The sequence below is a fragment of the Macaca thibetana genome, chromosome 6, assembly GCF_024542745.1.
Source record: "Macaca thibetana thibetana isolate TM-01 chromosome 6, ASM2454274v1, whole genome shotgun sequence".
NCBI classification, from domain to species: Eukaryota; Metazoa; Chordata; class Mammalia; order Primates; family Cercopithecidae; genus Macaca; species Macaca thibetana.
The window spans coordinates 53648097-53665913 of NC_065583.1; the positions used below are offsets into that span (position 1 = coordinate 53648097).

The 17817-nt window shown below is 42.8% G+C and overlaps 2 protein-coding genes and 1 long non-coding RNA gene across 3 annotated transcripts in view; 1 reads left to right on the forward strand and 2 right to left on the reverse strand.

The window, feature by feature from the left end:
- Positions 1–5326, forward strand: part of LOC126957659 (uncharacterized) — a 43780-nt gene extending 38454 nt beyond the window's left edge. Inside the window, exon 3 of the long non-coding RNA XR_007726850.1 lies at positions 4545–5326. This is a non-coding gene — a long non-coding RNA (uncharacterized LOC126957659). The remainder of the gene's footprint in view (positions 1–4544) is intronic.
- ISOC1 (isochorismatase domain containing 1) overlaps positions 1–17817 on the reverse strand; it is a 1173170-nt gene that overhangs the window by 1153879 nt on the left and 1474 nt on the right. The window lies entirely within an intron of this gene.
- Positions 4252–17817, reverse strand: part of CCDC192 (coiled-coil domain containing 192) — a 248717-nt gene continuing 235151 nt past the window's right edge. The window contains exon 7 of the mRNA XM_050795761.1: positions 4252–4583. Coding sequence (XP_050651718.1) covers positions 4297–4583 — 287 coding nt within the window. The 3' untranslated portion in view covers positions 4252–4296. The remainder of the gene's footprint in view (positions 4584–17817) is intronic.

Genomic DNA, 17817 nt, shown 5'->3' on the forward strand with positions numbered 1-17817 from the left:
TGTCTGGCTTTGAAAATGATTTCTTTGGGAAACTGAAAATAACTGTTTTTTGTTTTGTTTTGTTTTGTTTTACCATAAAAGTCCTAATTTCATTAGGTGTGGGAAATTTCATGGTGAGGCCTGTCTTTGCTGTGAACTTTGTCCCAGTGTACTTGTTCTTCTATTTTAAAAAGGTTATTTCCTACTTGAACTTGATTCTCCTCTTTTAGCAGGAAAGTTCTCTTGTGTGTGGGAAATCTTAATAAAAAATTTTGCTGTAAAACCATGGAGAAATAATAATAATTATTTCTTTATAATTTGTTCTTTTTTGTTGTCTAATTTCAAATTATGAGAATCAGGCTTTGAATCTCAAACATTTGGTTTCCTAAGTCTTTTTAAAATGTTTAAAAAATTTTTTAGAATAGTTTTGTCTTTGCAGTTCCTATATTTGATAATTGCCAAATAAACATTATTTTTACTTAAGCCTATAACATTTATCAACAATTCTCTTTTTATTGCATTAAACCAAAAATTATTTATTTCAGTGTAATATAGAAGAAAATGATTGGGTTTTGAAATAAGCAGAGGGAGTATAGGAGATAATTAGAATTGGATTAGATTCATTCTTTTCCAGAAATGCTCTTAGAAAGTACTATAATTTATCTGCTTTTGCTGAACTGAATACTAGAGCAACCCCTGGGCCAGTTACTCCAATGGCTTGCTTTTCTGCTAATCTTTAACAAGGTTATTGCTATGAGTTCAGCTTTCCATGAAAGTATTTGGAAGTCCACTAATATGATAATGAAACTAAATTGTTAAATCCAACATTTACTTAAATTGGTTAGAAATGTTACATATTTAACTTTCTGTCTGAGAAAAGTTCATGCCTGGTGAAAAAGGAGAATTAAAACTATGTATATAGTTCAGTAAATGTTTTTATACTGTTAGAGAATGGCTTGTGTTACTCTTGTTAAGTACCTTATTTCCTGGATTTTCAGTTATTTTTGAATCAGATATATTACCTGATGATTTGCTCAATTTTCATTAAAAATAGGATCATTATCATATTAATTTCTTTATTATATTTATACACAATATTTTAATGATCAGTGTGAACTGCCTCAGCAACCCGATTTGCTCTAAGAAAATGAGATTTGTGTTTACAGTGTTGGCTATAATCTGATTTTCAGTTTGTCTGAACCCGGTGTTTAACACAATTTGAAGTTCACTACTCAATTCTCTAGAGGTTCAGCAGAACATGGAAATGAAGTTTGGGGCATACAATCGCAGAGAGATTTGGCTGGGAATGTGAATTTTTCCACTTTAAAATTTTTCAGGTTGGGCACGGTGGCTCACGCCTGTAATCCTAGAGTTTAGGAAGGCCAAGGCAGGAGGATTGCTTGAAGCCAGGAGTTTGAGACCCCCCGGGGCAACATTCCAAGCCCCAGTCTCTATAACAAACTAAAACAATTAGCTGAGTGTGGTGGCTCATGCCTGTGGCCCCAGCTACTCCGGAGGCTGAGACAGGAAGATTGCCTGAACCCAGGAGGTTGAGGCTGCAATGAGCTATGATCACACCACTGAACTCTAGCCTGGGCTGCAGAGTGAGGCCCTGTATCTAAATGGTATTAAATTAATAAACAAATAAAGGAAAAGAATAAATTCCTCAGAGGCCAATAACACTCCTCCCATCCCCTCACCTCCAACCCTGGATACTTAAAAATTTCTTGTTACTAAGATGTCCCTAACAGAGATTAGTCTATTCATACCTTTGGGCCAAATTTCCTCCCCACTTCTAATTTGGTAGTAACCTAGACCTGAGTCAAGATCAGCTTCTTGTAAAGATGGTTTTGCAGGGTAATATGACCCTTGATGCTTTCTTCTTCGATGGCTGGTCCTTGAATATTTAGAGGTGATAGGCTCAATTAACTATTAATACCAGCTCCTGCTCTGCTTGTTACTTTATCTCCACTGAGAGGCCGCTTTCATACTGAGGGCTACTCAGGGCATTAGCCAGGGGAAACTGATCTAGAAGTTGACACACGGCTATCTGGAATGTGATGAAAATTTCTCTCTCTCTCTCTACTTTCCTATAGTGAGACTGGGATATCTCATTCCCAATATCCCATGAGATTAAGACAATCTTTGGTCAAATAAAGAGATGGAAACTTGGTTAGCATAATAACACAGGAAAATTGTGGAGATGACAGTTTATCTTGCAGATGGTCCACTCTTAACAAAGGGAAGGATTTAAAGCTTTCTCCTACAAATACACAGTAAGAACATGCTAACCCTCAGTCTCACTATAGGGTCAGGGACAATGGGCCCTTCATGAGTGCAACAGGGACACCTAGGCCAGAGAGATAGAAAAGATCAGGGAAATCATGGGTTTTGGGGAGGTGAGAAAAAGGAGGGACCAGCGAGAAGGGATTTCTGAAGTGGATTCTGTAGGGACTGAAGTGCACCCTATGGAAAAGATAAAGAGGTATTTTTAACTACTTTCTGGGGTAGTGTACATTCATGATCAGTAAGTTGGTTTCATTTCTGATATAGAACTGCACCTGTACATACTTGTAGCCATTGTAGGCAAAACTGAGGTTAAATGGTTAAATACAAATATGGGAAATTCTTGCCCTGGTTGAAAACCGAAGCTACTGATAGGACCCATGTTTTTTGGGTTTTTTTGGTGGTGGAGTAGCAACTCTGGAGTCAATATCAACAAGTTTTCTTATGTGAGTCAAGAACTCAATTAATTCCTTTTTGTTTTTGAAAAATCACATTTGGAAAATGTGTTTTGTAGATAGTCAGGATCTGTAATCAGATTATGCAATAGGTAAATAGTGTAGAAGACTCATCCCAGATTTCAAGGAGAAATTCTCCTTCTGGGGATTGTCTATCAGTCTAGGAGCAAAAGTATAATAGGTCTGCTTGAAGCCACCCCTAAGCCAATGTGGCCTAAAATGTAGTTTCTGGAATAAATTCATCAGGAATACCACATGTATTTATTAAAATGCATATCCCTGGACCCTAAACTAGAGGCCAGGAATATACATTCTTGCTGATTACTCATGCTCAGTATGTCTGAGAACCTCTGCTAAAGCAATGCTGATCAGGTTTACCCCACGTTCACCCACTTCCCTTCTCCCATTTCCCATCTCTCAATACAATCAGCCTTACTTTAAGGAGATCCTTGTGTGTCTATGAACTTCTGGATGGTGAAAATGGTGATTCTCATGTTTGCTGTGATTTCTAACATCTATAATTGTGCCTTCCAGATACAAGAGTATTTGATGAGGATTTGTTGAACTAGTTGAATTAAATTGAGAACTAGCATTACAGTCATACTCATGAGACAGCTAGAGCTATTTGTCTGAGTCCTGCTGTACCAGAACAGTAAGAACTAAGGACCGAAGTCTTCCTCACAGTTAGTGCCTAGCTGCTCCCTTTGAGTGGGAAATAGTTTATTTGAGGGGGTTGAGTGGAAAAGGAATATGATCTGATTTCTTTTATTCCATTAATTACAGGGCAGATTTCCGTTGCCCATTCTCCATTATTCCTGCCAGTGTTTTGCACTGTTCACAGCACATTGGTACAATCATAACAGAAGATTGTATTTTGCTTTGGTTTTAGTCTTGTTCCTAAGGGAAAAATCAGTGTTGTGTTTTTTCCCAGGGAGACGCTATACCAGGACACTTTTCCCAAAGGACTGCAGCTTTGATTCACCCATTTTTAATTTTTTTTTATTGCTTTAGTTTTATTTCCTTTCTATCCTTGCTAATGTTAATAAAATGCATACCATAAAGAAATCAACTCCTGAGGACATGAAAGGACAGACCTCATGGCTATTTACTCTGCTGACAGCTCCTGCTCTTTAGCTCCTGCTAAAGACCCGCGCATTCACCAGTTTGAAACTGGCCCTCTGTGACAGCTTTCTGTTCACAATAGAGCTGCATACTAAATGGGGTCGGTGCCGCCCCTCCCTTGCAGTGTGACAAATCTCTGGTAAGAGGATAATGCTAAGTTCTTTCACCATCTGTCTAGTTTTGTTTTCTTCCCTCCCCTACTGCTACCAGAAATGTCTAAAAACATAGTATTCTACAGCTGTGTGGTTTACGTGACGATTGCTGTCCGAAGGGAAAACATGCAGTGTTTGCTCCTGAACATTTCCTTTAATTTGTTTCCTTCCAATACAAACATTATAGTATACAGTCAAATGCATGAACTTGTACTTGAGTTTGTCACCTAGAACACTACTTGGGATCGGACTTTACCTGGATGACACTTAATAAACTTTTATTGTTTTCTTACTGGGAATCTTTACAAATTCTCATCAGAGACCACAGGAGGGACGTCATCAGTAGAGAAAACTGGGGCTTCTGGTAAACATCCTGGAGGGTCCTTGACCTCTTGGGGAGGATGGGGACTCCGCTCAGCTTCCAGCTGCTGAATCTTCCTTTCCTTTTCCTCCAAAACTTCTTTCAGCTGAGTGATCCTCTCAGTCTGAAGGGAAACCTGGGTCGACAGTTCCATTATCAGGCTAATTTTTCTATCACCTTCTTCCACAGGTGGGAGACCTCCACAGAACCCTTCCAGCGAGCTGTCTTCTAAAGCAAACAAGAAAAGGAAAGTCTGAGAAGTTTTGATTAGATTTCCCAGAAGCTGAAGAGAGGAAAAATGAAAAAGCTTCATTTCTCACGTTCTTAAAAGAGAGCACAGATGTTGCGTCATCTGGTTAGATACCCTGAGAATAAAATCTGGATCCAGTGAGAGGAAAGATTCTGGGTGCTCATGAAAAAAGAAACAAAACAAAACTTGGGAGCCTCTTGAGAGTGTTCAGAATCAGCCTTTGCCAACTCTTGTTTATATGCATTTAACTTTCAATTAACCATGGGAATGATTCATCCATCCATGAAAATCCAATCTACAAACAACAGCCATCCCAAATTTCATGTTATTCTTTTCCCTCAGAATCTTTCACAAGAGCTATGATCGAGTAGAATTATGCTTTGATTTGAATTTTAATTCAATTAAAATAAAAAATGAGATTTGGGCACAGAGGCTCACGCCTGTAATCCCAGCACTTTGGGAGGCGGAGGCAGGCGGATCACGAAGTCAGGAGATCGAGACCATCCTGGCTAACACGGTGAAATCCCGTCTCTACTAAAAATACAAAAAATTAGCCAGGCGTGGTGGCGGGTGCCTTTAGTCCCAGCTACTCGGGAGGCTGAGGCAGGAGAATGGCATGATCCTGGAAGGCAGAGTTTGCAGTGAGCGGAGATCATGCTACCACACTTCAGCCTGGGCGACAGAGCAAGACTCCGTCTCTAAATAAATAAATAAATGAATAGCGAAAAGTTTGCCATGCCCTTTCTGGGGCAAGCGATAATGAAGAAAGACCAGTTTCTTAACCCAAGTGAGCTTTAAAGTCGGCAAGGGTGCAATTTGAGGTGATCCAGGAAAACTCTATTAGCATGGTATTTCCCATACAGATTCATTTCTTTTAGGCCTGAAGTCTTTTTGGCACTTCTTAATAAAATCACAAATACCTCTTGGACATGAAAGCTTATCCTTTATCAATTTCTATCAGTTAACCCCTCAGATGAGGATAAAGGCCTGAGTAATTAAGGACAGAGGTTCCAACAAAGAGATAAAAGATGAGTGGCCATAAGGAGTCCTTGAAAACACACCTTTCTAGCCCATCAAAAAATGTAGCTCCTTAAACTCAAGTCCATCTTACTAGCCTTTAGCAGTACCCTACCACTGTAGAAATTTCCAGCATTAAATGTCTCTGAGCTATATAAAAGGCAGACTTAGGTGTAAGTAGGAAGAGATGTCAAGGGCTTGGGTATCATTTCAGCACTAATGGAGCTAATGGCATGTATGAATGAACCTGATGCATGGTCTCCATGGTAGATTGTTACAATTGAGGTCCTGAATTTATGAGATTCCCAGTGAAAATAAATCTCACGGCTTCACCTGAGAGAAACATTACTGTCAGTCTCAGATACAAAAGCCTGCTATTATTAGGTTCCTACACACCTGCTGAAAATGGACCACCTTTGCTGTAGTAGTGCATGCAGGCAAAAGAGCATAAAAATAACCCATTTCTCAACAAATAAAATTAATTGACAGTCATCACGTTCCCAAGGGATCAAGGGGTAAAATCTTTGGCAGCACATTGCATAGTGGGCAGGGTGCTTTTGGCTTCACAAAAGTGTTAAGAGGAGACAGACATCAAGCTATTCTCTGCTCTTAGAAATTATTGGCACCTTACTAACATTTAAGAACCCGTGGGGAAATTTTTGTTCTGAATTTCTGTTAGAATATTTAAAATTATAACAATATTTAAGATGTTGGTTTGAAGGTGGGGCATGGTGGCTCACGCCTGTAATCCCAGCACTTTGGGAGGCTGAAGCAGGTGGATCACTTGAGATCGGAAGTTCAAGACCAGCCTGGCCAAATAGTGAAACCTCATCTCAACTAAAAACACAAATATTAGCTACGTGTGGTGGTGCACACCTGTAATCCCAGCTACTCAAGAGGCTGAGGCTCGAGAATCGCTTGAACCCGGGTGGTGGAGGTTGCAGTGAGCTGAGATTGCGCCACAGCACTCCAGCCTGGGCAACAGAGTGAGACTCCATTTCAAAAAAAAAAAAAAAAAAAAAAGATGTTGGTTTCAGTACCTTTCATAAGTTAACAAGCAATGGGAAAACATCTCAAATTTCAAAAGAGCATTCAGTTCATTGCCTCTGGGATAAGCCTGTGTTTTCCAGCCTAGGAGAGGGAGTCCATATGGCAGGAGGCCTTTCTCATCTCCAGATATGCCAAGGTCTCACCTTTCCTTTCATTTGGCTGGAGCTGTGCTGTCCAATACAATAGTCACTAGTCACATGTGACCATTAAGCAATGGAATGTAGCTAGTCTGAATAGAGATGTGCTTTAACGTAAAATACATAGTTGACTGGAAGATTTTAGTTTAACAAATGTTAAATACTTCAAATTTTCTATATTGCTTATGCATTAACATATTTAGAATATATTGTATTAAAGAAAATGTATTTTTAAAATAATTTCACTGACTTATTTTTATGTTTTAAAAAATGTGGCTCCTAGAAAATGTAAAATACATGGCTTGCATTTGTGGCTCCCATTATATTTCTGTTGGATAATGTGTTGGGCTAGCATTTCCTTCCAGATGAGCACTTTCTGAAACCCAGGTGGATATATTAGCTGGAGATGGCTCTAGTTAACCTGCACAGATATTATTTGAGAGGGAGGATTTCTGGTCCTCAACCATTGGCACAGAGATCATTTTTCTGTCACCCCAGAGGATGGAGTCATGGAAATCAAAGTTTGATAAAAAGTGATGACTGCCAATTAATTTTATTTACCGAGGAATGGGTGATTTCTTGCCTGAATGCACTACCACAGCAAAGCTGCACCACCTTAAGCAGGTGTGTAGGTATCCAGGTAGCAGGCTTTTGTATCCGTGACTGACAGTGATGTTTCTCTCAGTCCCTAAGCTACTCCTTAAACTACATAAGAAACTGATTCAGATGGGTTGAAGCGAGTTTCATCAGGAGTGGGAGAAGAAAAATGGCAGCAAAGTAGCCAGGGAAGATGCCAAGGAGGGGAGCAGTGAGCAGCGGGGGATGCAGGGCCTCGGCAGGGGGCAGGGGTGGAGGGGAGTGCATTGGAGCCTCACTGTGCCTGTCTGACATCTTCCTCTTTGACTTCTCCTTCCGTGTTTTCTCTCCCCAGTTTTTCCTCTGCTTTTAGAATGAGTTGTTTTTAGTGGATGTGTACAATGAAGAAAAAGGAGTTTAGTGCCACCCCTGGTCAAACTGGTCAAAAAGTTTTTAGACAATGCAATATAGGTAGAGTTCATCCAGCTCTAATGATACAGCAGCAAAAATGCAGCAAAGTGGCATTGCATAGGCAGTCAGGGTCACCAGCACCACATCCTCCTTCTGGAAGAGAGTATTACAGCGAGACAGTAGAAAGAAAATGAGAGGAGAAGCGGGTGTCTAGGCAGCTCGGGCTGTTATCACAAAGTACCACAGATGGGGTGGCTTAAACAAGAAACATTTATTTTTTATAGTTCTGGGGGCTGCAAGTCTCAGATCAGGGTGTCAGGATGGTCAGGTTCTGGTGAGGACTCTCTTCCTGGCCACCTTTATGCTGCGTCCTTATGAGAGGTGACAATGTGCTAGCAGCCCTCACTCTCAGCGCCTCCTCAGCCTCAGCGTCCACTCTGGTTGCACTTGAGGAGCCCTTCAGCCTGCCACGGCACCGTGGGAGCCCCTCTCTGGGCTGGCTAAGGCCGGAGCCTCCTCCCTCTGCTTGCCGGGAGGTGTGGAAGGAGAGGCGCAGGCGGGAACCGGGGCTATGCAGGGCACTCGCGGGCCAGTGCGAGTTCCGGCGGGCAGGGGCACAGGCTTGCTGGGCCCTGCACACGGAGCTGCCAGCCGGTGGTGCCCGCCAAGGGCAGTGAGGGGCTTAGCACCCAGGCCAGTAGCTGCGGAGGTTGCACCAGGTCCCCCAGCAGGGCCGGCCCACCAGCACTGCACTCAAATTCTCAAATTCTCACAGGGTTTAGCTGCCTCCCCGCGGGGCAGGGCTCGGGATCTGCAGCCCGCCATGTCTGAACTGCCCCCTGCGGTGGGCTCCTGTGCTGAGCCTCCCCGACGGGCGCCGCCCCCTGTTCCACCGCGCCTGGTCCCATGGACAGCCCAAGGGCTGAGGAGTGCACGTGCAGCTCGGGACTGGCGGGCAGCTCCCGGTGCAGGATCCAGTGGGTGAAGCCAGCTGGGCTCCTGAACCGGATGGGGACTTGAAGAACTTTTATATCTAGCCTGAGGATTGTATGTGCACCAATCAGCACTCTGTATCTAGCTAACCTAGTGGGGACTTGGAGAATTTTTCCCTTTAGCACTCTGTGTCTAGCTCAAGGATTGTACATGCACCAATCAGCACTCTGCATCTAGCTCAGGGTTTGTAAATACACCAATCAGCACTCTGTCTAGCTCAGGGTTTGTAAATACACCAATTGGTACTCTGTATCTAGCTAACCTAGTGGAGACTTGGAGGACTAGCACTCTGTGACTCTGTCTCTAGCTCAAGGATTGTAAATGCACCAATCAGCACTCTGTCAAAATGGACCAATCAGCTCTCTGTAAAATGGACCAATCAGTAGGATGTGGGTAGGGTCAGATAAGGGAATAAAAGCAGGCTGCCCGAGCCAGGCATGGCAACCCGCTGGAGTGTCGTTCCGCCTTGTTGTTTCACTGTTTGCAATAAATCTTGCTGCTATTCACTGTTTGGGCCTACACTGCCTTTATGAGTCATAACACTCACCATGGAGGTCTGCGCTTCGCTCCTGAAGGCAAAGAAACCACGAACCCACCGGGTAGAATGAACAACCCTGGACGCGCTGCCTATAAGAGCTATAACAGTCATCACCAAGGTTTGCAGTTTCACTCCTGACAGTGAGACCATGAACCCAACAGAAGAAAGAAGTTCCAGACACATCTGAATGTCTGAAGGAACAAACTCCAGACACACCATTTTTAAGAACTGTAACACGCACCACGAGGGTCTGCAGCTTCATTCTTGAAGTCAGTGAGAGGAAGAACCCCCCAATTCCGGACACACTCACATGGCAGAAAGAAAGAGACCAAAAACTCTCTCATATCTCTTATAAGGGCACTGGCTGCATCATGAAAGGCTCATCCAAGCCTAATTATTTCCACAGACGCAATCTCCAAATGCCATCTAGTCGGGGGCTAGGGTTTCAACACAGGAATTTTGATGGGAATATAATTCAGTCCATAGCACAAGAAGAGGACAGTCAGATAAGGGGTAGAGTAGATGCTGAAAAAAGAGAGATGGCATGAGGATTCCCACTGTATTGTTCTCATGTATTAAATGAAAATGCGAATAGACAACCTAAAGACATACTAAAAATAAAAATTCTCATACAAGTATATTTTACTACTAGTCTATTTACACATGTAAAACAAATATTTTGTTCCATTTCTAAACACATTACAACTAAAGTGTTTAAAACTCTTCTGCAAAGTGGGGGACTTCAAGAGCCTCATGTCCTATTTGTATTGGAAAGTGCCCAAGGCCACCCCAGTGAGTTTTCTAGAATCTCTCACTAACCATCTCCCTCCTTTTCCCCCATCTCATCTCCCTCATCTGTAACAGGAAGTGATGTATGTCCCCAAAGTCCTGACAGCTCTATATGTCCCACACTTCACACAGCTGTGGTCTCTCATAGGCTTCTGCTGGAAGCTCAGTCTTGCCAAGGTGGTGCTCCCTGAAGCCTGGAGGTGCTGTTATCTGACCAGATCATCTCAGCCTTAACCCCACACCCACAGGATCCAGGAAACCCAGAGATTGCAACAAGAAAGGCTCTTCTATGTGAGACAGGGAGGAAAAACCTGATTAGCAACAATGAGGGTATAAACTCATCACTTTCGCCACTACTGCAGGGGTTTTTACAGTCATACATCATTTTTCATCATTTTCCCTCTTTCTACCATTACTTAAAAGAGATGTAAGTCAGGACTGAGAATGAGGGTTTAGGGTCCTCGTAAAAAGGCTATAGGGGATGGGCGGTGGGAGTTCGGCAGGGTTAGAAAGATTTAGTGAGAGAAGAGGCAGTCCTGCATTCTGCCTTTGGCTGACCCAGGCTGTACCCACTTTTCTATGTCAGCCTTGAAAGACCAAAGGCCCAGAACAAAATACATTGCCTTTGGCCGTTTCCAGCTTCCTGTTCTTCATACCCTCAAAACCTTCATGCTCTGAGAAAAGTGACATGCGCGAGTTACATCAAAAATGACTAATAATGGCTAAATAGGTAACAATAGAGGCGACTGTAGTTGAAGGAGTACCTTAAGAGACTGAGAGTTGTGTCATGCGCGTCCATGTGAAGAGACCACCAAACAGACTTTGTGTGAGCAGTAAAGCTTTTTAATCACCTGGGTGCAGGCGGGTTGAATCCAAAGAGAGAGTCCTCGAAGGGAGATAGGGGTGGGGCCGTTTTATAGGATTTGGGTGGGTAGTGGAAAATTACAGTCAAAGGGGGTTTTTCTCTTGAGGGTAGGGGCGGGGGTCTCAAGGTGCTCAGTGAGGGAACTTCTGAGCCAGGAGAAGGAGTTTTACAAGGTAATATCATCAGTTAAGGCAGGAACCGGCCATTTTCACTACTTTTGTGATTCTTCACTTGCTTCAGTCCATCTGGATGTATACGTGCAGGCTTGAGCTCAGAGGCCTGACAAGTTGACTATATTTTTGGGGTGATCCAGTCTCACCTGCTACCCATTATAGGAATTATTTCTGTAACATCTCTTTGATTCTTTTCTTTTTCTGAAACGGAGTTTCGCTCTTGTTGCCCAGGCTGGAGGGCAATGGCGCAATCTTGGCTCACCGCAAACTCTGCCTCCCGGGTTCAAGCGATTCTCCTGACTCAGCCTCCTGAGTAGCTGGGATTACAGGCGTGTACCACAACACCCGGCTAATTTTGTATTTTTAGTAGAGACAGGGTTTCTCCATGTTGACCAGGATGGTCTCGAACTCCCAACCTCAGGTGATCCACCTGCCTTGGACCTCCCAAAGTGCTGGGATTACAGGCGTGAGCCATCATGCCTGACCTCTCTTTGATAATTTTCTAAGCAAGTGGCTCTCAGTCACTGGTGTCCCTCCAGCTCTTCAGAGGTTGGCTGCCAATTGTAATCAATGAGTTAAAAATCTGCATTTTGTGATCACTGCAGTTGCACACTGTTACAGAGAGACCTGACAGTGGGAACGCCGCCAAACATAGACTGGGAGGACAGTAGGGCACCACTTGTTGCTAATCAGAGCAAGAAGGAGTGGTTTCATATTAGGTCAACAGACCTAGAATAAGTGAAAACATTGCTTCACGAGTCCAAGAAGTTAATTCATTCAGCCAATAATTATGTTTGGGAACCTGCACATAGAGAATAAATAAGATAAAATGTTAGCTCCCACAGCTGCAGCTTCACAGTGGAGTAGGGGAGGGGCAGCACTGAGTTAATAAAATTCGGGATTAGCCTAAACAAACACCTCAGCTGGAAGTTTACTTTTCTCTCTGCCTTTCAAGCAAATGACTAAGGCTGCCAAGTATTTACACAACAAGAAAGACTCAACAAGGATCACCGGTAGGTGAGGTGATTAAATACCTCATTCCACCAGAGCCACCCAGGATTGCTGTTTGGCCTAAAGGACAATGTCAGCTTCCTCTTCTGTACAAATGCCCATCACTCTGACTCACTACACGCTGGTTTCGAAAGTTGTGTTTTATTTGTCAGCAACCACCACAGAGTCCAGGTTCACCTCTTGCCATACTTGGACTTGCACAGTCCACACACCTTTAGGACATATTCTTTAGAAATATATCCCTCCCACTTAAATTAACAAACCTAAACAAAACAACTTTTTAGGTTTTCTATCCTTCTCTAGATTTTTACACTGAACGTTTGCAAATGGCTATTCTCTGAAATAAATGATTCACTTTTTTTGTATTGTAGTACAAATATTTTTCTTTTTGAAAATCAAATTAGTCCTATGTCTTGAGGTTTAATCTATCTTCCCCCTTTTAATGTTTTTATTTGCAAAGAGGCCAATCTCTATAGTGCCAAATGACTGACTTCAAAGGTACTTCAATTTCCTTCCACTAAAGCTGTGAACATTTAGGATCCATCTGAAGTAGGCATGTGTTCATTGATTTGGAAAAAGCAAGCAGCATTATAAGAATAGAATTGATTGGCAAAGAGATTTGGTCACTAAAAAGAATTAAAATGTAGTATAATATTAGCTAGGAATTTTTTATAATATTTCATAATGAAGATCAGTCTTATAATAGTTATATTTTAGAGGAAAAATTTGAAATGCAATGGCACACTGGAAGGAATATACGTTTTCACCTAGCAGCAGGCCCAAACCTGAGATTTTAAGAAGCTCTGTTTCTGTGAGTGCTTTAGAAGGGAACAATACTTAGTTGAGACCATGATGGAAGGGCTGCAGCCTGAATGACATGGGGTAGTGCTCCTGAGAATAGTGGATCAGATAGCATGTAGAACACCCAATGACAAGGAAAACAAGAGGCAAGAGAGACCATGTAGGAAGCAGTTCTTGCTTACTGCTCATCTGGGCCTCAAGAAGTTGTGGTGCCTGCATATCTTAGTCTGCTTAGGCGGCCTTAGTTTATAAACAACATAATTTTATTTCTCATAGTTCTGGAGACTGGAAAGTTGAAGATCAAAGTACCGACACATTCATTGTCTAGTGAGGACCCAATCCTCGTAGATGGTGCCTCCCAGCTGTGTCCATACATGGTGGAAAAGCCAACAGGCTCCCTCAAGATTCTTTTATAAAGCATTACTCCCATCCATGAGGGCTCTTCCCTCATGACCTAGTCACCTCCTAAAGACATCACCTTTTAATAGCAACCCACTGGGGATTGGATGTCAACATATGTATTTTGGAGGGCCACAAACATTCAGACCCTAGTACTCCACCAGTCTCCAGACCAGAGTGAGGGGTCTGGCTGCTGAAGACACTTCTAGGACTTGTTTACTGTTTAGTGAACACATAGAATGAATGAAAAACACTTGTCTCTAACCACTAGCATCACTCATGTGGCAATTAGATGCTCCTACTGTGAGAGGTGTGTGGGAGCTAAGCAGACCAAGAGAAATACAGATTCCTATCTTCCTTCTTATGCTCACTCTATGGCATATACTCACTCCAGTACCTATTGTCATCATTTATTTAAGTGGTAATTCCCTCTCGCCTAGTATTTAAGTATTGCAATAGCTTCCTCTCTGGTCATCCTGCTTCTGCTACTTTAGTCTGGTTTCAACTCTGCACAGAAAGGTCCCATTAAAATATAAGTCAGGTCTTGACATTCTTGCCTACAATCCTCCAGTGACTTTTCATCTCATGCAGACCAAAGTTTCACACTGACCTGCAAGGTCCTATGTGATCTGGGACCCCTTTACTTCAATAGCACGTAACCTATTCCTCCTTCCTCCTCTCCAGAGTAAATGCAACATTTCCTCTGCTACATTTCCACAATTCTCATTGCTGTTTCACCAGGCCTGGCATGTTCTTATCCCAGGACCTTTGCATTTGCTATTTCTTCTGCCTGCACAATTGTACACCTGATGCTTACATGGCTAGCTCTCTCAATTCCTTCAGGTCTTCACTCTCCAAAGTCACCTTCACACAATGAAGCCTTCCCTGGCCATCCTACCTACAATTTCAACCCAAGCCCCATTGCTGAACACTTCACATCCTTGTTTTCTGCCTTGTTTTTACTGACATGCTGTATCTGACTATTCTAGATTTTGTTTTTATCTTCTTTGCAGTCTCTCTCCCCTAGTGGAATGAAAGCTCCATGAAAGCAGAGCTTTTTTTTACTGTTTCTTTCAGTACTCTATCCCCTGTGCCCAAAATAGTGCATGGATTGTAGTGGTGGTAATTTGTCAAGTGAATAAATAAATGAAAGTTAAGTGCATATATAACACAAATCACTTAAGAGAGCATCGGTCCAAAGGTTACAATTGCTGTATCATTAGGATGGATACAACAATATCCTAGATTCCCTCTCCAGGGGTGTTTTTTCTTCAAATAATGCTTTCACTACTGCATTGCAAAAAATAAACTGGTGGCCAGGCGCAGTGGCTCATGCCTGTAATCCCAGCACTTTAGGAGGTCGAGGTGGGCAGATCACCTGAAGTTGGGAGTTGGAGACCAGCCTGACCAACGTGGAGAAACCCTGTCTCTACTAAAAATACAAACTTAGCTGGGCGTGGTGACGCATGTCTGTAATCCCAGCTACTAGGGAGGCTGAGGTGGGAGAATCACTTGAACTCGAAAGACGGAGGTTGCAGTGAGCCAAGATTGTGCCATTGCACTCCAGCCTGGGCAACAAGAGTGAAACTCCATCTCACACACACACACACACACAAAAGCACACACACACCACAAAAACTGTTGTCATTTCATGTAGCATTGCTAAGTTTACTTCTTTTTTGATAGAAAACAGAAAATTAGAAAATTGATCCCCCAGATGTCTTCCCAATCTGGGATTTACATTTCTATAAGATGTAAAAATGGTACCCCAAGGCTGGCACTGGGAAATACCTGTTAATATGGAGAATCCAAGATCTCATCCTTGAAATTCTGCTTGAGCAAATCTAGGTGGGTGCCTGGGAATCTATATTTTTACAGAGCTTCCCAAGAAAGTCTGATGATCAGCCAGGTTTCTACAAGTGAATTTCTGCTGACCTGCAAGATTTATGGTGAACCAAGATTTGGTACATCCTAACAGGTGGGCCAGAAATCACCAGGCAAGCCTATTCTTGACAAGGCTGCAATATGCACAGCTGGAGGAGGGAGAGCACATCTATTGTGCTGGCTACTTGACAAAGCTCTGCCTTTAAATGTTACTAGCTGATTGAATGCATCCATGGTCCTTGCAACCCAGCCCCCTGCTTTAATTAGCTTACATCCCAACAATATCTTGCCAGTTCCAATTTGGCTAAATTATCTCCAGAACATACAGAAAAAACGGAGTGGTCAGGGGTTTGTTTCTGTTTTTGCTTCCATTTCTGTTTCAGTGGATGAACAGACCTATTTCCTTAGACTCTCTTTTCCTTCCTATGGGTAGTGGATGGAAAAGAAGGGTGAGCCAGAGGGAGAGGAAGACATTGGAATTTGGGGTGGAAGCACAGTGACTCCCCAGCTTCCATAGAAGTTTAACAGTTACCACCACCATGCAGGGAGGAGGTGAATCCCCTCATCCTGAGAATCTGAATCCAGGCCCTTATTCCTGGAGATTGCTGGAGTCAGCGCATATGTCCAAGAAGACTGATAAGAACAGTATCACAGAAAGATGTGTGCTCTTTGCTAGCACAGGTAAGGGTGGCTAGGTGTTGGTCGTTTGTGTGGAAAAGCAAGTGATGATGTCATAAAGATGACGCCGCAAAATGAATGTAGGCTTGTGGGAGGTGGGGGTAGGCCCCAGTGGCCAAACATTGTCCGGCGGGCAGGGTGCAGTGTGTATCCCATCTTCTGTCTACTCACCAGTAGGGCAAAGTGTTCCGTTAGGTTTGAGGGTAGGACACCCTAGGCTAACTTGCTTAGCTCATCAGTTCCTTTCTGGGGCAGGGTTCCTTCCCACCCACTGCAGGGTCTCAGGTCACATCAGAATATTTTACAGAAGGGGTTCTTGGTAAGGTTGAGAAGACTGTTAGCATAACCATGTACCTGAGGTCTGCCAAGAGGAAGTCAATCTGAGCAGAAGAAAGGGTTTCTGGAATTTCTCTTACTTCCTCCTATGAGCAGGACCTCAAGTCTCCTCCTATAACTCTGGTTTCTTTGAAGAGAATAATGGATGGAATGCAGTGACTGGCAGACTGGCCAGAAACCACAAGGTAAAAATGGACCCTGGTGGGAGGTCAGGAAATTCCAGGAGGGAGAGACCATGAGATTGAATGAAAGGAAGAAAGACAGAAGACAATAGATGAAGCACTGCTTCTACGTTTATCTGAAAATGAATCAGTTTGGACTCAAAGTCAATTGAAGGTACAAAAGTAAAGATGATTTTACATCTTTTTATTTTCGTTTAGTTTATTTTAGTTTAGTTTAGTTTAGTTTAGTTTAGTTTAGTTTGAGACAGAGTCTCATTCTGTCACCCAGGCTGGAGTGCAGTGGCACAATCTCGGCTCACTGTAACCTCCGCCTGCCAGGATCAAGTGATTCTCTTGCATCAGCCTCCAGAATAGCTGGGATTATAGGCACGTGCCACCATGCCTGGCTAATTTTGTATTTTTAGTAGAGATGGAGTTTCACCATGTTGGTCAGGCTGGTCTTGAACTCCTGACCTCAAGTGATTTGCCTGCCTTGGCCTCCTAAAGTGCTAGATTACAGGTGTGAGCTACCACGCCCAGCCATTTTACATCTTTTGGACTGCATGTTGCACTAGTGTCAAATGTGGGACTTTTTCAAGTTTTTCTTCCTGGTGGTGCGCAAGGGTTAGTTCAGGATACCTCCTTATGAAATAAGGAATGCCTGAAGTCAGTGTCTTTTGGGCGGAGCTTAAAAATGTGTGCATAAGACATAATAAACTGCAAAAGATACTACAGCAGCGGCAGGTTCGCACAGAACTTATTTTTGTTGTTCATTTATTTTGTCCTGAATACTAAAAATGATGAAATCAATTGCTACTAGTACCAGCCAAGTGGGATCATCACATAATTCTCAGAACATATTCTCTGAGTGGTGGTCACTCTATCACTTAAGAATGACATAGCTGAAATTTGTTATTGAGATTTTCACTTTTGTAAACCACAGAGCAGAGGAAGCTCCATCCATAATTCTCAGCAAACTTGGAAGAGTACTTTAGAAATAGGGAAGTGTGGTAGGCAGAATGACTGCCTGTTCACAAAGATGTCCAGAATGATACCCCCCAAAGATATCCTCAAAACCTTTGAATATGTTGCTTTATATGACCAAAGAGACTTTGCAGATGTGATTAAGAATTTTGAGATGGGAAGATAGTCTTGTATTATCTGGGTGGACCCAATGTAATCACAAAGATGATAAAAGGGAAGTAGGGGGTCAGAGTCAGAGAAAAATATCTGAAAATGTCACAATGCTGGCTCTCAAGATAGAGACAGGGGCTACAAGCCAAGGAATGTAAGTGGCCTAAAGAAGATGGAAAAGGCAAAGAAAGATATGTTCCCCCAGAACTTATAAAAAGAACACAATGTTGTTGACGCCTTGATTTTAGTCAGCTGACAC